This window comes from Prunus avium, chromosome 6 (assembly GCF_965620075.1).
Source record: "Prunus avium chromosome 6, drPruAviu1.hap1.1, whole genome shotgun sequence".
Classification (NCBI taxonomy): domain Eukaryota; kingdom Viridiplantae; phylum Streptophyta; class Magnoliopsida; order Rosales; family Rosaceae; genus Prunus; species Prunus avium.
Window position 1 is genome coordinate 2,390,929 of NC_142289.1, and position 23,326 is coordinate 2,414,254.

The window sequence follows — 23,326 nt, forward strand, 5'->3', positions numbered from 1 at the left end:
GGAGGTATTCAACAAAAATAAAAGAGGGTTGAAGTTTCTTGATACAAAGAAATAGTAGGGGTGGGGAGAATCGGACCTAAGACCTAAGATACATTATTAAATATTCTTAATTACTTAAACTACAACCCCTTGCGAGGTTTCTTGAATAACATAATCCATAGAAAAGGACGGGTTCCTTAAGTCAAACACAGAAATGGAGGAAAACGTAGCTGGATTAGATTGGTAACTTCTAAAAGACCTCCACATGTTGGGCAAGTAGTGTGCGAGTCTTTTTAAAAGAAGTGGTCACCCATACTACTATTCTATATATTTATTGAACAATTAATGAACTCGCTGACCTTAATAAATACTACACACACCCTTCTCTCATATTCTTCATGCTGAGATCTTCAAACCATCTTCTAATAAGTTCTTTTAGTTCTTGAATCAGATAGACGATGCTACATTGCAAGCATCTCATAACTCCTTTGAGCTACAAGAGAAAAGTAGTTGCAGTAGCAATACCCAGCAACCTCACATCAATTAATCACAGGCCACTACTGTTGCCTAAATTGCCTGGTTTCTTGAGCATGGATGATGTTACACGATCTCAACCGTTGCCTTTGGCTTCAACAGCTGCCAAGGCATCCCAGAACAACACCATTGATCCGCACCCCAAATATGAGGGCAAGAAGATCAAGGGGAGGGTGGTGTTGATGAAGAAGAATGTTCTGGACTTGAACGACCTTACAGCATCGGTTCTCGATCGTGTAGGTGAGCTGGTAGGCAAAGCGGTTTCTCTGCAGCTCATTAGTTCTGTCAATGGTGACCCTGGTGAGAACTGAATACTACTTTGTCTTTTAAGTTCATAGATACATAGGCTTCTAGTTTACTTGTTAATTTATTAGCATCCATGCTTATTTAATGGTTCCAAGTTACTTGTAGTTTTTAGTACCAGAACCTCAAAAGAGAAAACAGAACATCTCAACTTAGAACAGAGAAAAAAGAACCAGCATTTGGAGGTCTTATAATTGAACATCTATTGATCCATTTTTCATTTGATCTCCTTTTGTAGAAAAGGCGTCCCCAGGAAAAGTTGGAAAGCCAGCATATTTGGAAAATTGGATTACCACAATCACCCCCTTAACAGCAGGGGACTCTGCATTTGATATTACTTTTGATTGGGATGAGGAGATTGGGGTCCCAGGAGCATTTATAATTAGAAATGATCATCACAGTGAGTTTTACTTGAAGACTCTCACGCTTGAAGATGTTCCTGGTGAAGGTCGAATCCACTTTGTCTGCAACTCATGGGTGTACCCTGCTGACAAGTACAAAAAAGACCGCGTTTTCTTCGCAAACAAGGTAAAAGTTTGTAGGATGAAAGAATGCAGTTCTAATGCAACTCATTAATCACGCATGAGAGAGAGAGAGAGAGAGAGAGGGAGATTGAAGTTCATTAAGACAAACTCATTTAGTTGTAGTTTATGGACTGCTAGAAATACTGAAAATGGTAAACTAGTAGGTTGATTTGTATATTTGTGCAGACTTATCTTTCAAGTGACACACCAAAGCCACTACAGAAATTCAGAGAAGAAGAGCTAGTAAACTTGAGAGGAGATGATGATGATAAAACAAGAGAGCTTCAGGAATGGGACAGGGTCTATGACTATGCCTATTACAATGATTTGGGGAATCCAGATAAGGGTCAGGAGTATGCCCGTCCAGTTCTCGGAGGGTCAAGTGAGTTCCCTTATCCTCGCAGGGGAAGAACAGGAAGACCACCAACTAAGACAGGTTAGTTGATAAACTTGGTATTTTTTCAGCCTTTAGAAATGACAAACAGGAAATATGGATTTCTATTACTTTTAGCTCATTCAGAAAGAATGGTTATCATGAAGAATTTTCTGATTTTGTCTTGATAGATCCTAACACTGAGAGCCAGCTGAAGCTTATCATGAGCCTAAATATATACGTTCCAAGAGACGAACGATTTGGTCCCTTAAAATTGTCAGACTTGCTTGCTTATGGTTTGAAAACCATACCTCAGGTCCTTAAACCTGAGCTAGCAGCTCTACTTGTTGGCAGCCACAATGAGTTCAACAACATGCAAGAAGTACTTATGCTCTATGAAGGAGGTATAGAGTTGCCTGATGGTATACTAAAATATATTAGGGATAGCATACATGAAGAGCTGTTCAAGGAACTTTTTCGAACTGATGGTGAAAAATTCCTCAAATTCCCAGTGCCTCAAGTGATCCAAGGTATATAGTTTACCAGTCTATGTGCCTTCATATATACTGCTTTCTTTTACCTGACTCTGGTCTTCTAATGATTTTTACTAGACAATAAGTCGGCATGGAGAACTGATGAAGAATTTGCAAGAGAAATGCTGGCTGGAGTAAATCCTGTTGCCATTCGTCGTCTCCAAGTAATCTTAAGCTTTCGTGATCTATTGTGTACATTTGGTTTTTTTTATTTTAAGAAAATGGAAAACTCGAAGCTACATTTGAATTTATGTTACTTTGACTTTCATCCTTAAATCATTGTTATTCCTGAATAAACTGCAGGAATTTCCACCTGCTAGCAAGCTAGACCAAAAAGCATATGGGGATCAAACAAGTCAAATAACCAAAGAACACATAGAACATAACTTAAAAGGACTGAGCGTAGATGAGGTAATGCTATTGACTTATTTAATTCAACATATGTTCTTGTTATATTCTTATTCGAAAATAATTACTGTAAAGTATTTGGTATTATAGGCAATCAAGAACAAGAAGCTATTCATATTAGACCACCATGATGCATTGATGCCGTACCTGAGGCGTATAAACACAACTTCCACAAAAACTTATTCAAGCAGAACACTCCTTTTCTTAGAAAATGATGGGACTTTGAAGCCATTAGCTATTGAGTTAAGCTTGCCACATCCTGATGGAGATCAATTTGGCTGCATTAGCAAAGTCTATACTCCCTCTAGCCACGGCATCGAGAGTTCCATTTGGCAACTTGCTAAAGCTTATGTGAATGTAAATGACTCTGGCCATCATCAGCTCATCAGCCACTGGTATAACACTGTCAAAGAAAGCATGGCAACCAAACATTTTTCCCCAATGAATCTTGAATATGTTCTTGTTGTGTTGCAGGTTAAAAACTCATGCAGTGATTGAACCGTTTGTGATAGCAGCAAATCGGCAGTTGAGCGTGCTTCACCCGATTCATAAACTTCTGCATCCTCATTTTCGTGAAACTATGAATGCAAACGCAATAGCTAGAGAGGTTCTTACAAATGCAGGTGGAATTATAGAGGAAACAGTCTTTCCTGCAAAGTTTTCAATGGAATGGTCGTCTGTAATGTACAAGAACTGGGTCTTTCCTGAACAAGCGCTTCCTGTGGATCTCATCAAAAGGTAAAATCTTATGACCACAACATTTTTCATCTAAAATTTTCGGCAATGGATGCAACTCAAATATTAGAGATAAGACACAATGTTACAGGGAAAAATGAATACAATTAAAGGGTCTAAAAGATTTGATGAATGCTGTCATTATGTTCTAAACTCAAGTCTCAAAAACAAGAAAGATGAAAGGTTTGATGGCTTTTAATTATCTACCCTTTGCTATGTTCAGAGGAATGGCAGTTGAAGATCCAAAATCGTCACACAGTGTACGCTTACTGATAGAGGACTATCCATATGCTGCTGATGGGCTTGAGATATGGTCTGCAATTAAAACATGGGTTAAAGAGTATTGCTCTTTCTACTATAAAAATGATGAAATGGTTCAAAATGACTCAGAACTCCAGTCTTGGTGGAAGGAACTCAGAGAGGAAGGTCATGGTGACAAGAAAGATGAACCATGGTGGCCTAAAATGCAGACTAGTGAAGAGCTGATAGAATCATGCACCATTATCATATGGCTCTCTTCAGCCTATCATGCAGCAATCAACTATGGCCAGTACTCTATAGGTGGATACGTCCCGAACCGGCCAAGCATAAGCCTGCACTTCATGCCGGAAGAAGGCACTCCTGAGTATGAGGAGCTCAAAACTAACCCTGACAAGGCATTCTTGAAAACATTTACACCTCAGCTGCAGACCCTTCTTGGCATGGCCTCCATAGAAATCTTATCAAGGCACCCAGTTGATGAGCTTTATCTGGGGCAGAGAGACACCCCAGAATGGACAACAGATGCAAACATGTTGCAAGCCTCTGAGGATTTTAGAAAGAAGCTGGAAGGAATTGAGAAAAGAATTATAAAAATGAACAAGGATGAGAAATTGAAGAACCGAGTTGGACCGGCCAAGATCCCATACACTTTGCTCTATCCTTCTAGTGAGCCTGGACTTACTGGCAAGGGAATTCCCAACAGTGTCAACATCTAATGCTTCTCTATTTTGTAAATTTTACTCATCCTTCTCTCTTGGCTCGATATGTTTTTTTTTGTTGTATGAATAAATTCAGAAATTGTTCATGTGTTTACTATGTGAATGCAAGCCCATCCATGACCATGGATCGTGGGGGATAAACATGCTGAAATTACTTCGTGGACAAAATCTGCACACCTAATCTCAGCTACCTTACCAGCTGCCTCGATTAAAGATAAGACAGAAGCCATGCATGAGCATATCACTAATATCCAGAACTTATCAGCTTTCAAGTTAGTCCAAAGTCAAATAGATAATGACACATAATTAAGAACCAAGAGACATATATCATTGCAAGTCCTACATGAGCAGATACATGAGCATAACCTTCAACAATCAGATTTCATTGGTATCAAATTAAACAACAAAAACAGACTGGCCAGTCCTGCATCAAACAGAGCTAGTAATACCTCTTTATATATCATTAACCAGAGTATTATAGTTTTTCATGAAACAAGAGTATAACCAACAGGCTGCACCCCAGTTTCTCCAATTGCAGAACTTGAAGGTATCTGCTTGGCAACTCTTAGACCAAGTCCAAGAACTCCGTCTTTGTCCAGCTCAGAAAGAACCTTCTGGTCAGCACATGGGCCTTCTCCTTTATAAAAATTCGGCTCTGTTTCTTCATCAGCCACAGCTCTTGCAAGATTAAAATTATTTTGTCAACCAAAACTAGATTTCTTGGTAGGTCTTAAAACATATTTTTTATATGATTACACAATTTGTATGGAAATGAGCCTCTTACTTCTGATCATACCCTTAGCATTTGATTAAATAATTATTTAAAGCATATAGCCGCGCGGCTATACTCTTCAAATTTATATGAATATTTCACCAGTATAGCCCGGCGGCTATACTCATTCAATATATTCAAATATTTAAATAGTATAGCCAGGCGGCTATGCTCTTTCAGTGTACTCGAATGTTTAAATAGTATAGCCGCCCGGCTATACTATGTCAGTATATTCGAATATTTAAATGGTATAGCCGGGCGGCTATACTCTCTCAATATATTCATATATTCAAATAGTACAGCCGGTCGGCTATACGCTAAGTATAGCCGCTGGGCTGTACGCTTTTAGTATATTTGAATACTTAAATAGTATAGCCGCTCGGCTATACGCTTTCAATATATTCATATATTTAAATAGTATATAGGCTATACGCTTTCAGTATAATCGAATATTTAACTAGTCTAGCCGCCCGGCTATACGCTTTAAATATATTATGTTTTAAATATTATTTATTTAGTGAAGAATTAGTATTTAAATATTTTAATTAATTTCATAAATTACTTAATAAATAGTAATGAATTTTAATTATCTTAGCATTATTTAATCACTTTAATTAGTAATTATCTTTTACTTATTTTTCTTTCGTGAATAATGAGTATTTAAATATTTTAATTAATTCCATAAATTACTTCAGATATATATATATATATATATATATATATATATATATTTTTTTTGTGTAATTGTTTTTATTAATTTTATATACTGATCTTAAAACCATATATATTACACATAATTTTATAATATAAATGAAAGGGAAATTTTCAAAACCAAATACAATGTTGTTGACACCGATGTCTAATATAGCAAGGCTATCCGCAAGTATATTAACTTCTAAAATACAATATATATATGTTTTTGTAATCACTTGAGTTAGAAGGATTTTGAATTTTAACTCATCTTATTTACCCACAAAAAAAATTATTGTTAAAATAACTTATTTTATTTGCCAAAGTAAAACCATGTCGGATCAAAATGCTTTCTAATATAATTTGGACGCAGACCTACAAAAGCAAGTTTTTTCAAACACGAACGCTGACTTTCCTTGCGCCAAAATCTACCAAATAAAAAATGATTTGTGTTTCTGGCCGTTCGGATCCATGAATTTTCTTTTCGGAATCATCATATGAAAGCTCACAATTTTTTTTACAGATATAAGACCCGTAGAAATGAATGTAAACGCAATAAAAGAATATATACATGTAGTTTTAGTATATATACGTGTTTATTAGATATTTTTTTTAGAGAACATGTTAATTTATTAGATTTTTTTTATGAGGAACATGTTTATTAGATTGTTATGCATATTTCAGTGAAATTGGAAAACTTAAAAAGAAAACTATTTTTATTTGTGTGAAGTTTTTATGAATTTATTATAACTTCTAGAAGTAAAATACTACCGTGGTTTGGTTTCAATGATAGGGAGATATACTTGAAAATTAAAAAAATGATAGGGAGATATACTTCATCGAGCAGTCGTTGCTGGGCACTCAAAAACGAGTCCAATTTTCCTGTTATCAAATTCCCTGTGCCTCTATTTCTTCCTTGTGGCACATCATTTAACAGCATTTTAACTCTGTTAACTCTTCAGCCCATTTATTTTAATTTAATTCAAACCTCTTACCTTCCATGGCGTTTTCCGGGTTTCCAGTGGTCAATTGACCACCCTTGCCCCAACGTGGGTTCGCTGCAGTTGCATTTCCGTAATTTTGGAGAAATCCAATGGCGGCTTCGGACGCTTTCAGCGTTCGGATCGTCTCCGTCGATTACTACATGGCGCCGCCGATCCCAGGCGTCGATATCTCTTACAGTAGCTTCCAAGGTACCATTCCCCCAACCCTCCGTGAAACGATGCCGTACGGTCAATTTGCTTAAATTCATAGCTACTGTTTCCTTCACTTGGCTACTATGTGTTTCATTTGAACTTAGATTTCCAAAAAATTCATTCATAATTTCTGCAACCAAACACAGGCTTAGGGTTTGACTGAGTGAGTGGATGTTCTAGTTAATTTTCTGTGTCACCAAACACGGTGCTATGGTTTTGACATTAACATAAATTATTTTTGTTAAATTTTTCTGAAGGTGGGAAGGTGAATGAGGTGCCCGTTATACGAATATTCGGCTCTACTCCGGCTGGCCAGAAAACTTGCTTGCACATTCATCGAGTAAGATTTAGATTGTTGCTTATTAATTCCTTCTTTTTTTTTCTTTTTCTTTTTTCTAATTTACGGGTTTCTTATTGTGTTTTTGGGGCTAATTTGTTATGTGCAGGCGTTACCATATTTATATGTGCCATGCGCCGATATACCGATTCAGCTGCACGAAAAAGGTACTTAGTATGCTTAGAACTAGGCTAGCACGAAAAAATTGATTGATATACAATCCCAGTTGGAAGGGATGAAGAAGGCTTTGTTGGCATTTTGTTTTTGAGAAAGAGTTTAACATAGTATATATTTCTGCCTACGTTTTTCTAATAAGTTCCGGGTTTTCTAAGTTTGATTTTTCTCTGTAGTTATGCTTTTATTTTTTATAGTCACATTTGATACATGAATATAATTATATATTATTTTCCCCGTTGTTTTGATTGCATAGGTGATTCTTACACACATGATATATCTCTTTCTATAGAGAAAGCTTTGAAGGTATGCCTTGTTAAATTGATTGAGTGCTAGTCTGCAATGCATTTTGTTTGGTATGGTTCTCTGCTTCACATGTCTGGTACTGAAACCACGGATCAATGTATTTGGTAACACTTACAGCTCAAAGGCAATGCTGGTTCAAAGCGGCAACATGTGCACAGTTGCAGCCTTGTCCAGGCAAGGAAGCTTTATGGTTACCACTCATCAGAGGAGGTGTTTGTGAAGATATACCTGTATCCTAATCTTGTTTTTATGAATTTATTTTCTTAGTTGCCAGGAGTATGTTATTGAACACCTTGACTAGAAACTAAGCTACTATCCACATGATGTCTCTCGTGCTGCCAATCTTCTTCTGGTGCTCTTCTTCAACATCTTTCTTATAATTGGTGGCTGTTTGAGATTTATTATTGTTACTGTTGGGTTTTGACTGCTGGCATATTGGAGCTCTTTTCCTCCTTTGCCATGGCTATTGGTTTCTCTGATGTGAAGTTTTCTTTATATGATACCAAATGTTATTTTTTTAGTTCGTAAAGTAGTGAGCACTCTGGTTTTTATTTAGGACATTTTTTCTGTGGAAGTATTTCATTGGAGGTCATAAGTTCTTATTGTAGTTGTCATTGACTAGATGCTTCTGATTCTTTCTTTTTATTTGTTTTATTTGTTTCATGTGTTTTATTGTCAACCAAAACTAGATTTCTTGGTAGGTCGTAAAACAGATTTTTTTATATTATTACACAATTTGTATGGAAATGAGCCTCTTACTTCTGATCATACCCTTTGCACAGCTTTCTTATCAGTTTTTTCGTTTAGCTTTCAATTTGACCTCCTGTAGGCTTACTTGGAATTTGGTGATCACTGATCATTATATGGATGTATTTTTGTGAATCAAATTCTTTTACGGTCTTGATTTAGCTTGTGTTATAAAGCTGACTAGGTGAATGAGGATTTATCATTGTTAATTCTTGCTTTTCAGGGTAGTTCAGTTCTTGATAAATGCTTACAGCCTCATGAATCTCACATTCCCTTCATTCTCCAGTTTCTGGTAAATGATTCCCTCCATATTAATTATTGCATTGATTTTTAACTCATAAATGTTTAGAAAGAGCTATGCAGGATTCATACAATTTAAGACTATCTCTTGTGGAAATTTCCCCAGAGTAGTGTAGAGGGTCCACTCTAAAGCATGATTGTGCACATTGATATGTGGGATCCGCAATTACCTAATTCTTGTAGTGTTCTAGCTTGATTTTTGTCAACGTTTGTTGTTATGATCTGAGCTTCCCTTTTTGGTAGGTTGACTACAACTTGTATGGGATGGGTCATCTACATGTATCGAAGATTAAGTTCCGTCATCCAATACCAGATGCCTTCTGCCCTAGGAAGTCTCTTCACAATGGACAGCTTAGTCAGGACATAGATAAATCAACTTGCATGCCTGCTGATTTCCAGGTCAACTTTGTATCTTCTCTGCGCATGATAATTTTGGATAGGCATTATTGGTATTTATGCTTTTGGCTAGGATTCTGATGCACATGAATATAACTTTGGTTGAATAATGTTCTTGTATGATGTTTTGGGAATTTTGCATTAGGCAGATATACATGGCCATCTGTCTTTGGGTTCTCCTGTTTGGATATCTTCCACAATTCCAGTTGACTGGATGTGGAATTCTCCTGGTGAATTTGATGCTTCCTCAAATCCAGATATGAACTGCATTAAACGTCAAAGTATTTGTGAACTTGAGGGGGATGCTACTGTAGATGGTTTGTTTTGATGCTCAGTTATGCCACAGCTATTGCGTTATCTTTTCTTACTACTGTTCTTTTGCTCATCAAATCGTTGCTCATTCATGGTTTCACAGAGATTCTTAATCAGAAGCTTAAGATATATACATCCTTCTCGCAAACTCATTCAGATGTGAAAATGGTTCAGTCACTTATACCAATTTGGGAGGTTTGCTTTCGTCTCATTCATTTGCTATTTTTCTGTGTATTGTTATGCGTCTTACATTTGTTGTTTTTTGTTTTTTGGTCCTTAGGAGTATGAAAGGACGGGGATACATGAGGCAGCAATACCTCCTGATCCTGCCAAACCACTTCCAGAAGATACTTTGAAAACTCTAGCAGGTGGTCTAGAATTTAATAACAAACTTATCAAAGTGCATGGTGAAGCAGAACGTTCTTTGTGTCGAACTCAATTAAGGAAAGATGTAAGGTCTGTGGAGCAGATGACATCTCCAAAAGATGAAGGAAATTTTGTTCAACTCCAAACTGATAATCTTACTGATGGAGATATAATTAGATCTCCGTCAACACAAGATTCTACTGAAGAAAGGGTTTCAAATGCCAAACTTTCATTGAATAAGGAACTTCCAGCATCTCAAGTGATCGAGACGATAAATATGAAGGTATAACAATCCTGATCATGCATTTCTTTTAGCGCTGATGAAGATTTTTCACTCTTTGGCAATACTTTTCTGGGCCATGTGACTTTGCAGGGGCTTGGTTAGTTTTTGGTATTTCCCATTACTGAAGTTTTTATTGTAAGTTGTTAGTTGTGTCACTGGTGTAATCATGTAACTTTTCACTAATAATGGTTTCTCCCTGCATAATTCTGATTTCTTTTGCAGGTTGTTAGAGGAGCTTTCCTTCTGTTATATTTTTTGCATACTCTTAGTTTTTCAATAAGAAGTTGGTTGTTGGAATTGTCTCTTGCATTGATAAGGACCATATGTTTTCACTCAGGCTGCAGATAATGAAGCACTGGGTCTTCTTAGGTGGCTTGCCACTTCTCAGGCAGCTGATGATATAAACTCTGATGATGAACTTGTTTGTGAAACAATTCTGAGTCCCTTGTTGCCTGCAACAACCATTGACAAGGTTCTGGAGAAAGCTAATGTGGACTATGAGACTGAATCCCAAAAGGAGTGTCAGGACATCCTTGATTCAGTTGGTGAGTTAATCGACTTTGAGGGAGGAAAGGAAAAAGCTTCTTACCCTTCAGATCGAAACCATTCCTCCAAACGCTCATCTGAGTATGTGATTCCCCAGGTGGATGGTTGTGGGGATGATGCTATCTCAACTCCTTGTGATGGATCAAGTGGAAGCTTTTCTGAAATAGAGGGGAAGAGTCAATTTAGAACCTCTGATCACCAGGTGCAAGATGCTAGCTCAAGCTTCAATCATAAGCACAAAAGGAAAAAATCATTATGGGGCTCTTTACCTTTGTCTGATACCCAAAAGATGAAGACAGAAGGAGAACTTGTCAAGTTATACAGAGAAACTAATAAACCTGTTGGTACAAGTTCCTCTTCCGAAAATGAGGTGGGAAAACATGCAGGCACTGGTGCTTGTGACTTAAAAGAGAGTAGTATGTTGGCAAGATGCTCTGTGAGGGACTTGATGAGGAGAAAGCGATCCTACCGAATTGAGCCACCTGAATGTGGCTCTCAAGGGATTAAAGAGGTTCTTCTGGGGAGGGAAGGGAATGAAGATGCACTTCTCTGCGCAAAACGTTTAGATTTTCAAATGTCATGTGCTGATGCCACAACTTTTGAAGGCTTATCTTCCAAGGGTGGAGTGTGTGAAATGCCTTTTGAGAATCCTGTGGGTGTAAATGCCTTAACTGTCGCTACTTTTCTAAACAATGAGGGGAGTGGTGGTCAGAAACTGGGTGTTGACTCTGTTTTATCTGGGCTTAGAAACTCACCATTCGGGGTCATCCCTTCGGATGATAAGGGCTTAATTGAAATGAGCTTCTGCAGGAAACCCCCTGTTGCAGACTGGAACTACAGGGAATCTAAAAATGCTTCATCGTTATATGACGGTATTACTAGCATTTGATTAAATAAGTGTTTCCCAAAGACTGGAAGTTGAAAACTTTTGATTATTGACTGATGAAATATGCTTAACTATCTCGGGCTTTGCATCCTTTAATATTCTTTCATCATTGATTCTGTCTCTGACGTTAAGTTGGTTGAACGTGCTTAGGTTTTACAACTTATTCTTTTGACTTGGTGTGGCTCTGATGTCATGTTGTAGTGCTTGCTAGAAATTATTACTGACCTGCATATTTTTTTCTATTCAAGTGAGAGCTACGGATGAATTTTGCCCCTTTTTTGTGCGAGACTGCCAAGATGAGACAGAAATTCAGAACAAGTGTGTCAGAAGTGAATCCAGTTCTCATCAAGAATCTGTTATGGGTGTACCTATTCACTATCAAACTGATGGCTCTTACTTGTATCTGTTAACACCTGCAACTACACCCCCTTCTGCCAAAAATGTATGTAGATGGTTGTCAAGTGATGAAAAAGGTATTTCCTATAATTTTTTTGGTTGATCCTATTACATTATGGAATTTTTTAGATATAAATTTTGGTTATGGACTTCTAGGTATTATTTCTGAGAGCAATATGCCATTATTAAAGTGTAAATCCGAAGATAATAAACTATTTCTATGTTTTCTTGAAAGGTATCAGACCTTAGAAAGTAGAAATCTTATCTAGTGTGTAAAACATGTTTCAGGATCTTCTAGGAATCTCACTGGTTTGCAGAGTTATTTGCCTAATGATTGGGACAAAAGTTCACCTAAATGTGGTTCTATAGATGATGTTCTGCCTATTCTACACCAAGGATCTCAAGAGAATCATGGAAATCATGAAACAGAAAGGACAGAAATAGTGCAAAGAGAAGGAGATGCTGTAAAAGTTCAAACCTGCTCTGAATACCCACAAGATAGTTCTCAGATTTCTGGTCCAGATGGGAGATCAAAGCCCACTCCTCTTAGTCAGATTGGATTCAGAGACCCTGCAAGTATTGGCGGAGGCCAACAGCTGACATTGTTAAGCGTAGAGGTATATAACAATGTTATCTGAAAAAAAAAAAAAAAAAAAGGAAAAATTAGTGTCTACCTTTTGTTTATTTTGCATCTGATTTAGCAAATCCAAATGTTTTTTTTGTAAAAGATTTGTGCTTTTTTAATGTATTGTACTATTTTTAAAAATTCTTTATCATCTTGCTTTATGTATGTTCACAAGAATATCGCGATTAACCTTTGTATATGTCTTTTGTTTGAAAAAAATTAATTAAATTTCCTTGTAATCTTCACTGGTTCAAATAATTTATGAGCATTTGCACTAATACAACTTGAATGCAACATTGGGCGACAGGTTCAAGCAGAATCAAGAGGAGATCTTCGACCTGATCCTCGGTTTGATGCCATCAGTTTGATCTCTCTTGCTATTCAGAATGATAGTGATTCTATTGTTGAAGTTTTTGTGCTTTTGCACAGTAAAGCTGAAAGTTCTCAGAGGTAAAATCAGTATTGAAACTTTACATGCTTATCTTTAGTCTGTTTGTTCTCCTACATTGAGTATGACTTGGTGCATCTTCCTGGTTGGGATATTTGTAATTGTTGATTCATTTGCTAGCGAAAAGTTTATATGCCTTTTTTAGTGGAATCTGCGGCCCTAAATTTTTAGGAAAACATGCCCAAATAACTGGAAAACAATAAAACCTTTGTAATATTTAAGAACTGTAAGGCTATAACTAGCACTAATAGTTTTCTAGGTAGCATTAGCTGGCACTTTACAGTAGCTTATTATGCTTTTCTTTTGCAGGATTCTTGATGGAATTTCTGGCTGCAAGGTGTTGGTTTTTTATGAGGAGAAGTACTTATTTGATCATTTTATAAAAATTGTATGCTCATTGGACCCAGATGTTTTGATGGGTTGGGATATACAAGGTGGTTCTCTTGGGTTTTTAGCAGAAAGGGCTTCGCTTTTTGGTATAGGCTTACTCAACAAGATATCTCGGGTACCATCTGAAACCAAGATGGAGGCTGAAGATTTAGAAGTTCCGGAGAAAGCAATACAAGAAAAAATGATTCATGAGGCGGTCATTGCTGATCCAGTTGAACTAGATCCAATAGTTGAGGATGAATGGGGAAGAACTCATGCCAGCGGTGTCCATGTTGGCGGTAGAATTGTCCTTAATGTCTGGCGGCTGATGCGTGGTGAAGTCAAGCTCAATATGTACACAGTTGAAGCTGTTGCTCAAGCTGTGTTGAGGCGAAAAGTCCCATATATTCTTAATAAAGTACTGATGAAATGGTTTTCAAGTGGCCCTGGACGAGCCAGATATCGATGTATTGAATACTTAAATGAGAGAGCAAAGCTGAGCCTTGAGATAATGAATCAATTAGACATGGTATGTTTTTAAGTTCTACCTTGGTTCCTCTGTATGCGCTTAGGGTTGGGGAAAATTTATGCCTTGTATGTGTGTTGCTTGTGTATGAGCAGTGATATAAAGAGGTTGCTTATCTTTTTAGGTGCCCTTATCATATTTTTCACTGTCATTCTGATTGTGTTCATCATGACTGTGCTTTTGCAGATAAATCGAACATCAGAACTTGCTCGTGTATTTGGCATTGACTTTTTTTCAGTTCTGTCTAGAGGTTCACAATACCGTGTTGAATCCATGTTTCTGAGATTGGCCCATGCTCAAAACTATGTTGCCATTTCCCCTGGGACGAAACAGGTTTTTAAGAGTTATCTTTTGCTCTGTCTTTTTCCCTCCTAATGATGCCTCATGGTGTATTGCATTTTGTTATCCGAATGGTCTATGGTCTTTGCACTTGAACATGCATAGTTTCCTTCATGTGTTAATTCTGCAATTCCTTTGAAGTCTCTGGTGGATTCAAAACCTTTTGATCTAGTTGTCCTCTCAGCATTTGGTTGTTACCTTTGCTCTTATGCCATTGGATTCTCATGCAGTCATGGATGATGTAATACTTGTATCATGCACTATTTGATCTTGTGACCAATAGTACGATGATTGATCTTATGTAGGTTGCTTCTCAACCAGCAATGGAGTGCCTACCTCTTGTCATGGAACCAGAGTCTGGTTTTTATGCAGATCCAGTTGTCGTATTGGATTTTCAGTCTCTTTATCCATCAATGATTATTGCATACAACCTTTGCTATTCTACATGCCTTGGAAAAGTTGTGCCTTCAGAGGCAAATACACTTGGAGTCAGTTCATTTTCACCAGATCCCCATGATCTGCATAATTTAAAAGATCAGATCCTGCTGACTCCCAATGGTGTTATGTATGTACCAGAAAAGGTATTCTTGTCATATTTGTTTCTGTTTTAAATATTTAAGTCACGCATATGGAGCTTGCATTATATGTTGATCATACATGCAAAAGAGGGAGGAGAGGGAGTAACTTTCATTTGCTGTGAATCATGTGATACAGGTTCGTAAAGGTGTACTACCTCGTTTATTAGAGGAAATATTGTCAACGAGAATAATGGTTAAACAAGCTATGAAAAAGTTGTCTTCTTCAGAGCAAGTTCTTCACAGGGTACGTTGCACTATAGAATAAAAAATTTGTGTGATTCCTCCATATATTCTTATTTCTCAGCAAGTTCTTTTCCATGGATTGTGCTCTTTTACATGCGCAAAGGTTTGAATAAAGCATCACATTCTTCTCCAGATATTTAATGCAAGACAGCTTGCTCTGAAGTTGATATCAAACGTAACATATGGCTATACGGCTGCTGGGTTTAGTGGCCGTATGCCTTGTGCCGAGATTGCAGACAGTATTGTTCAATGTGGCCGTAGTACATTGGAAAAGGCTATTTCATATGTAAATGCACATGAGAAGTGGAAGGCTAGAGTTATTTATGGCGACACAGACAGGTATCAGTCGATTTCTTATGATGAATGAGATGAAAAATTACAGTAAATTCTTTTGATTTGTTCTTTTTCATCACTGTGTGTTTGATTAGGCAGAATGACATATCATGAGTTTAGACTGTTGTATGTCAACTGCCTGTGGGTCAATGGAGATTGTTCCATCACTTCTTTTCTCTCTCTTTCTCTCATATGTAAATGGGGCAAATTAACTGGCTTTTGTGTTTGCAGCATGTTTGTTCTCCTAAAAGGACGCAGCATTGAAGATTCTTTTCAGATTGGACATGAGATTGCATCTGAAATTACTGCTATGAATCCAAATCCAATTGCTTTGAAGATGGAAAAAGTTTATAGCCCGTGCTTCCTCCTTACTAAGAAGCGTTATGTTGGTTACAGTTATGAAAGCCCTGAACAGACTGAACCTATTTTTGACGCTAAAGGTATTGAGACAGTTCGCAGGGATACATGTGGGGCTGTTGCCAAGACAATGGAGCAGTCTTTGAGACTTTTTTTTGAACATCAGGACATGTATGAGGTACAAAAGGATGTGCTATTCCTTTTGATTGTACTTGACCTGGTTTGATAAAATCAAGGGTGAAGAAAAAAAGAAAAAACATACCCAATAGCATGTGAAATATTATGTATGCTAGGACGTCCATTGGTTGTAAGTCAATCCATGTTCCCATGTTACCTCTGTAGTTTCATGGATATCTTGTATTTGCCCCGAGTTTTTTTCCTTAAAATAGCTTTTACTGGTGGTTGACTTGATTTCCACAATTAGATGATCACCTTTGTTTTTTACACAGGTTAGAGCATACTTACAGCGTCAATGGAAGCGGATTCTGTCTGGAAGGGTGTCTCTTCAGGATTTTGTATTTGCAAAGGAGGTTCGCCTAGGCACCTACCGTGGAAGTGCTTTTTCGTCACTTCCACCAGCTGCAATTGTTGCCACAAAAGCTATGAGAACTGACCCTAGGGCAGAACCGCGTTATGCAGAGCGTGTACCTTATGTTGTAATCCATGGGGAGCCTGGGGCCCGTCTGGTTGACCTGGTGGTGGATCCATTGTTTCTCTTGGCTATTGATTCACCCTACAGATTAAATGATCTTTATTACATCCACAAACAGATAATCCCAGCTTTGCAGCGAGTGTTTGGGCTTCTTGGAGCTGACTTGAGCCAGTGGTTTTCAGATATGCCCCGCCCTGCTAGAGAAGCCTTTGGCAAACGCCCCTTTTACGCTTCCAATCCGCACCGAACCAGAATTGATTATTACTATCTTTCAAGGCATTGTATCTTGTGCGGTGAGTTGGTCCAGGCATCAGCCCATCTATGCAATCAATGTTGTGAAAACAAAAGTTTTGCTGCTGTAGCTGTAACTGGAAGAACTTCAAAACTGGAGAGAGAGATGCAGCAGCTTGCTGGTGTAAGTACTCTGATCAGTTCTTAGAACCTTTGCTTTTTATGTTCTTCAAATTAACTGTTACTTTGTTTAATATTTATTAAAAAGATTCCAAAGGCCCGATGACGATATGACTTCTCTTGCAGATTTGTCGACATTGCGGAGGGGGGGACTGGGTTGTAGAAAGTGGCATCAAATGCACTTCGCTTGCATGCTCAGTGTTTTATGAGAGGCGTAAAGTTCAGAAAGAACTACAAGGGCTTGCTTCTGTTGCTGCGGAAACGGGTTTCTATCCCAAATGCATGGTTGAGTGGTTTTGATTGAAGACTGAGAGGAAGTCCATCTTCAACACTGAAATCTGAAGCGTTTGCAATGCATGTTGCCCAACATTCTCTTCTCTTCAAACTGATAATATTTCTTTTGCCTTGCTGCGTTGCTCGGCTTTGGGCCAAAGCTCTGTTGTATAGTTGTATCAGTTTTTATTTTATGTTTTTAGTGAGGTATTTTGGATTTTCCTAAGGTTTTGTCAACCTTTGTAAATAAAAAAAGAACTAGAATGTGCCTATTTCACCCCTCTTAAAGAAATGCATAACAAACGCAAGTAACAAAAGGTAAACAAGTAATTAGCATTTGTTTTTCCTGAAAATTTACAAGACTTTTCTCATCACTCTCCATCCTACATAATAATCACATGGATTAACATACGTGTTGGTCAGGGCAGTAAGCCCATCCCCTTGCATTCAATTTCGAATCCCCTTTCTTGTAAATTAGATGAATTTTTTGTGTGTTTACTAATCAGGAATAGGAATTCTCATCAGGAATTGAATTCCACTTATGGAGGATTCCTGCATTTACTTCACATCAAGGAATTGAAAAGTAAGTGGGGTCCACACAAAATTAGGAATTGAATTCCTGATTTTGGAGGAATTTAATTCTTGAGTGAGAGATGGTATTCTAATTCTAGGATAATTAACCCATTAGAATTCGTCTTTTATACCCATTATATCCTCATACAATTTGTAAAATTTCAAATTTGTCATCCACTTTAACCCAACAATGAGAACATTTTAGTAATTAGCACCACTCATATCCTAATTCTATATCGTTTAGTAAACAATTTCAATAGGAATCCGGAATCTAACTCCCCTCAATCCATATAATTTAGTAAACAACTTCAATAGGAATTCGGAATCTAATTCTCCTCAATTCAATTCCTCCTAATCCAATTACAGATTAGTAAACATGCCATTTAAGTAGTTTAGATATTATTACTTGTATAAAAAAAAAATGTCTGGAGAGCTATTCCAAGTTTAACACCCTTTTAGCTTTGAAATCTCTATCACTTGTTCTATCTAATTAATCTAGTGATTATCCAAAAACAAAAAGAAAAATGATTACCGATTTTTTGATCTAATAATTTTGAAAGGTTGAAATATCATTCCGACCCAAAAAATAAAAATCATTAACGGTCATAAAATTTACATTTCGGCCCAACCATCTGGGTGACCAGAATCATCAAAGCTCAAAGCCCAAACAAAAATACCAAATCAATGGCCGAAAGAAATGAAGTCCAAATTAGTCATTTTCTTCTTCCACTGTACGCCCATTATAGGTTTTAGCTCACCTTCGTCGTCCAACACCTCTCTCCCCCTCTCATCCATGGAGGGTTTAACACCATAGTTGAAAACTCTCTCTCCCTCTCCGACTCTTTTCCGGAAATGGCACAAACTCCACACTCACTGCTCCTACTCAAACGCCTTTCTCGCTGTTCTCCGAACCTTAATCCCCCTCCAGCTTTCCTCTCTCTCCTAAAACCCTTCTCAACCTCACCAACCCCAATCTCCTCTTTAGAGCCAAAACCTTCCTCTCTCTCAGCACGATTGAGTTTTGTCTTCGACCAAATTGACGCCATCGAGAAAGAACGCTCCGAGAAGGATCAAACCCTTCAAAAAATCCGAGCTTGGCGCGAATCCAAAAAATCCCAAAATAACCCAGAATTAGGGTTGGGAGTTGTCAGTGACAGCGAAAATAATGCTAAGTTGATTAGTTCTGACTCAGTTTCGTCCGAGTCGGAGAGGTTTGAGACACCAGTGGCAGCTAAGAAAGAGGTAGAGGTAGTGCACCCATGGCCGGAGTGGATTGAACTAATGGAGAGGCTGGTGCAGCAGAACTACTTTGATCATAGGAGAAACGACGAGGATAGAATGATACAAGATATCGGCTTTAATGCATCTGAAGCTGTTTTGGCGGCAGAGGAAGATGCCCAAGGTGTTGATTTCAAGGATTTCAAGACTGTTCAAACAGCATGTCTTAATTTCGGGAAGGACCGGTTCGATATTATGAGGTTTGTGGCTTGATACTAAATGAAGTGTAAATGGTTACTTTTGATTGTATGCTAAACAACATTTGGAGATAAGTTGATATCTTTCCTAGAATTATGAGTGACGAATAGTGTAAGTGCACAATTTATTGTCTATACATGTGCCGGGTAACATATTTTGTGTTTAATGCTATTATGATTGACAAGTTCTGAGATAAAAAGTAATTTCAGGTCCTTGTCGAGACAGGATATTCAAGTTTTGGTGGGTTTTGGATGCCCGAGTACGGACAAGAAGGTGGTTTTCTCTTCAAAGCTGTTGAGGAAGCATACCCACCTTGATGAAGGAGATGTGAGTGTTACTAAAGAATAATTCCTTGTATTGCTTGGCCTTATAAATTGCATCTAACCGCTGACATCTCATTCCTTGTTGATTAGCATTTGTCATTTTGCTTATCTTGTAAGTAACAAGTCAAAATAAATATGATTGGCATTCTGAGGTACAAGATAATTTGTTATACATTCCAGAATATTTGCATGTTCTCCATTTTTCAGCCTTTAGAGTCTAGGATGCTATGACCATTTATTCTGCAGTGACTATTGCTTAAGTATAAATCCTTTCAGTATTTCTTTTCATATTCGTTGATATTGTGGCATGCCACATATGTCCCATATTGGAAAAATATAGTATCTGAAGGGTCCAGTTTCTTTTCCTCATCCCTCATATTTATTTGTGCATATGGATATGAATGCTTAACTTAAGCATTTTTTGTAATGAGTATTCATTCGTATTCCAGGTTTGCAGTTCCTGCAGTTTAAGAAATTCCTGCGAAAGAGCATATCTGATTACTAACAAAGAGGATGAGGCACGTACTATTGATATAATGCGTGTTTTATTGGCTTATGGATTTGATCCTGTAAATGGATCAGTAGTAAATAAGTCACTTCTGAAACAAAAGTCTGTGAAGACTGTAGTCCGTAAGTTACTTCATCAGGTTGTCAAGTTGAGTTCAGTTCCAATAGATCCTAATCTTCCACCTCCAGTAATCAAAAAGCCACCCCCAAAAGTAAAGCAGCCTCCCCCCCCTCCAAGAAGGCGAGTTGGACGAGATGACATTGAGATGAAAAAAGGGGACTGGCTATGCTCTAAGTATGCTTCTTCTAATTTCTTTTTATTTTATTCTTCTGGATCATGACCAATTTATTTGTTTTCTACAATTAATACTTTGTTGGTAATTTTCTGGAAAATGCATATGAGTATTACGTGGCATGTTGCTTTGGCAAACTTCCTATCTGCCAGGTCTAGTTTTGTGTACTCGTATTAAAGTTATTTTGCATGTCATGTCATGCTTTTAGGCTTCAGCCCAGAATAAAGGGACTGTATTTTTGGCTTCCTATGAGGAATAGCTATGTTCTTTAGATCCCATAAATGGCTTTCCATTGACTTAGCTCATTGATACTTTTAGCCTTTCTTTCTGTTGTTAAGAAGCATAGTTGAACTGAATAAGCTAATTATGTTGTCAGCCACTTTTGTTTTTATGAAATTTTTGACTTCTAGAATTCGCTGATGATTCTGAATACTGGTATCAGGTGTGACTTCATGAATTTTGCCAAGAACACCATCTGCCTGCAATGTGATGCCAAACGTCCAAAGAGACAACTGCTTCCAGGAGAATGGGAATGCCCTGGGTAAGATATCACTCTTGGCTTTTCCCATAATTTTTTATATCTGCCCTTTAGATACACAGTCATATCTTTATTGTAGCTAGTTTTAGTTTGCGAGATTCTTGATTTTCTTATGTTGTTCTGCTATATGTCAGGTGCAACTTTTTAAATTATAGGAGAAATATGGCATGCTTTCATTGTGATTGCAAGCGCCCACCGGACGAATATCTGGAGAACAAAGTGCAAGAAATGCAACGTGGCCCTAGGACAAGGATGGAGAAGACTGCTGTTCTTCACGGGGACTCTAATGCCTGGAATTTTGATTTTGATGACAATGAGTCAGACGGGGCAGATGTTGCTGCTTTTGAATATGCAGATTCTTCAGTAATAGGTGAAGGTTCTCTTGGTAACCAGGCTCAAGGACAAAATTTTGGCCGCCCTAAAAATAGCAGAGTACCAAGGGTTCACAATGAAGAATACTCTGATGGTGATACTGTTAGGCCAGGAAGAGGGTTTGATGATTTTAATGATGAAGATGATGATATTGACAATTACGAGTTAGACACTAACAATAAAAATTCAGCACAGAGCGGTTCAATTGATTTTTCGGAATTTGAAGGGTCCGAATCAGAAGACATTGAAGGCTCTGACAATAGTTCGCATGGTCGTCGCAGAACAAAATCTTCTTACAATAAGCCACATAAGTCTACACGTCAACAGGCAGCGTTCTCTGTCTCAGATGATGGTGAACTTGTTTCTGATGAAGAGCTTTCAGCCCATCCCAACTGGAAATCTAGTCATGTTGCTGATTCTAGATCAAGAGGTAGGGGTAGAAATACAACTGGTCCATCCAGGGGATTAAGCTTTGGTTCTGATGATGAACTTGGACTGTCTTCTGATGTAGATGATGTAGATCAAACTTTTGGATCCAGACAAGGTAAATTGAGTAAATTAAGTTCTGGGAGAAGAGATTTTCATAGGAGAGGAAATTTTGATATTGAAGATGATTCAGTTTCTGGTTCAGAATCAGACAATGATGATTTTCAATCCAATAAAAATAGACTGAGAAGGCCTAAAGAAAACAATTTCAAAGGTCGGGGCAGCCTTAACTTTACCAGAGACACACAATTTGAATCCAGTGGAATGAAGGGTGGTAGGAGAAATTCTTTCAACAATGACTTTGACAGATCAGCACGAGGGTCTCATGGTAGTAATAAAGGATTTCGAGGGAATGATTTTGACAGCCAGAGAATGAGTAACAGAGGTGGTGATAAGCAGGGTTTTAAGGGGGGTCCTAGAAGAGAAGGGTTTGGAAAGAGTGGTGGGAGGAATTCTTTCAATGATGATTTTGATAAATCGGCAGGAGGGTCTCGCGGTAATAACAAAGGATTTCGGGGGAACGATTTTGATGGGCAGAGAAGGAGTAACAGAGGGGCTGATGCACATAATTTTAAGGGGCCTAGAAGAGAAGGATTTGGAAAGCAGCAGCGTGGAGGGGTTAATGAATATGGTAGGGACAAGGACAGGGGCTTTGATGACTATAGAAACAGTAGACGCGTAATTGAAAGATAGATCCCTCATCCACGATGAGAATGGTAGTACTTGGTTCACTTTAGATGCTGAGGGCTCATACTTGGTTCCTGAAGTGAATGGTTGCAAATTGCAACTCATACAGATGGAAAGGAGTGCTAGAGATCCAAAGTGGATATTATGATACCTGATCTCGTTGTCCGTTTCAATTTCTCCATGTATCATCAGGAGTTCTCATCAAATCAGAATTTCAGTTTCATTGCTATGCAGGATCCATGGTGTTGTAATTTGTTTAGCAGAGCTGCTCTGACAATAATAGCATCATGCCGCATACATTGAATCGGCATTCCTTCGATTCGATGCAAGTTCTTCTGATCTAAACCCTAAATTTCAATGGCAACTTCTGCATCTCATTATGACAAGTTTGTTTGCACTTCATGTCAAACTTCCGAAGCAAGATTTTCTTCAGCAATTGGGCTCATGTTGTTTGTGGCACAACTTCAAGCTTCAAATTCTACAATGTTCTGCAGATGAAATAGGAAATTTAAAGCTTTCTCATTCAATGGGTTACAAGTGGTTTTGCCCGCCTCAAGTGTTATGTAAATAAATCAATTTTGTTTTTTATATGAACTATTTTTGGGGCCCAAACCAAATTATAAGAAATTATTTGAATTGTGAAGAGGCTAAAATGAGGAGGTTGAGTGAGGAGGTTATTTGAGGAGGTGAAATCTCACCATCAACAACTAAAAACAAAGTACATGGGGGGGTGCATTGGGGGGTCCACATCCCTTTTGATGGTGAGATGGGCCTCCTCAAATAGCCTCCTCACTATAAACCCTCATTATAGAAGCTCCCTTTGAATTGAATACCAATTCCT

At 37.9% G+C, this 23,326-nt stretch overlaps 2 protein-coding genes across 2 annotated transcripts; both read left to right on the forward strand.

The window, feature by feature from the left end:
- Positions 1-329: 329 nt before the first annotated feature.
- On the forward strand, positions 330-4,463 carry LOC110759772 (putative linoleate 9S-lipoxygenase 5). Its single transcript, XM_021961898.2, has 9 exons — positions 330-813; positions 1,055-1,344; positions 1,527-1,776; positions 1,905-2,243; positions 2,325-2,410; positions 2,550-2,657; positions 2,745-3,049; positions 3,129-3,392; positions 3,613-4,463. The coding sequence occupies exons 1-9, from the start codon at positions 438-440 to the stop codon at positions 4,364-4,366; spliced, it is 2,772 nt and encodes a 923-aa protein (XP_021817590.2). The 5' UTR covers positions 330-437; the 3' UTR covers positions 4,367-4,463.
- A 2,180-nt stretch (positions 4,464-6,643) lies between these two features.
- Positions 6,644-23,315, forward strand: LOC110759771 (DNA polymerase zeta catalytic subunit). The gene is made up of 29 exons (XM_088254831.1): positions 6,644-7,024; positions 7,285-7,367; positions 7,474-7,531; positions 7,795-7,844; positions 7,962-8,074; positions 8,154-8,196; positions 8,815-8,883; positions 9,135-9,290; positions 9,433-9,604; positions 9,703-9,794; positions 9,880-10,248; positions 10,586-11,666; positions 11,929-12,153; positions 12,365-12,693; positions 13,009-13,151; positions 13,459-14,047; positions 14,231-14,377; positions 14,689-14,964; positions 15,098-15,205; positions 15,338-15,543; positions 15,769-16,072; positions 16,344-16,961; positions 17,084-17,250; positions 18,016-18,025; positions 18,644-19,281; positions 19,489-19,606; positions 20,052-20,404; positions 20,845-20,943; positions 21,075-23,315. Exons 1-29 carry the CDS (start codon positions 6,925-6,927, stop codon positions 22,489-22,491), a joined length of 8,133 nt encoding a protein of 2,710 aa, XP_088110957.1. The 5' UTR covers positions 6,644-6,924; the 3' UTR covers positions 22,492-23,315.
- Positions 23,316-23,326: the final 11 nt, after the last annotated feature.

Excerpts from the sequence above, each read along its gene's own strand:
- LOC110759772 (XM_021961898.2), top strand. The coding sequence starts at position 438 with ATGCTACATTGCAAGCATCTCATAACTCCTTTGAGCTACAAGAGAAAA. Across the intron at positions 814-1,054 it reads TTCTGTCAATGGTGACCCTG|AAAAGGCGTCCCCAGGAAAA; the intron begins GTGAGAACTGAA and ends CTCCTTTTGTAG. Across the intron at positions 2,244-2,324 it reads AGTGCCTCAAGTGATCCAAG|ACAATAAGTCGGCATGGAGA; the intron begins GTATATAGTTTA and ends GATTTTTACTAG.
- LOC110759771 (XM_088254831.1), top strand. The coding sequence starts at position 6,925 with ATGGCGGCTTCGGACGCTTTCAGCGTTCGGATCGTCTCCGTCGATTAC. Across the intron at positions 7,025-7,284 it reads CTCTTACAGTAGCTTCCAAG|GTGGGAAGGTGAATGAGGTG; the intron begins GTACCATTCCCC and ends ATTTTTCTGAAG. Across the intron at positions 7,845-7,961 it reads CTATAGAGAAAGCTTTGAAG|CTCAAAGGCAATGCTGGTTC; the intron begins GTATGCCTTGTT and ends TAACACTTACAG.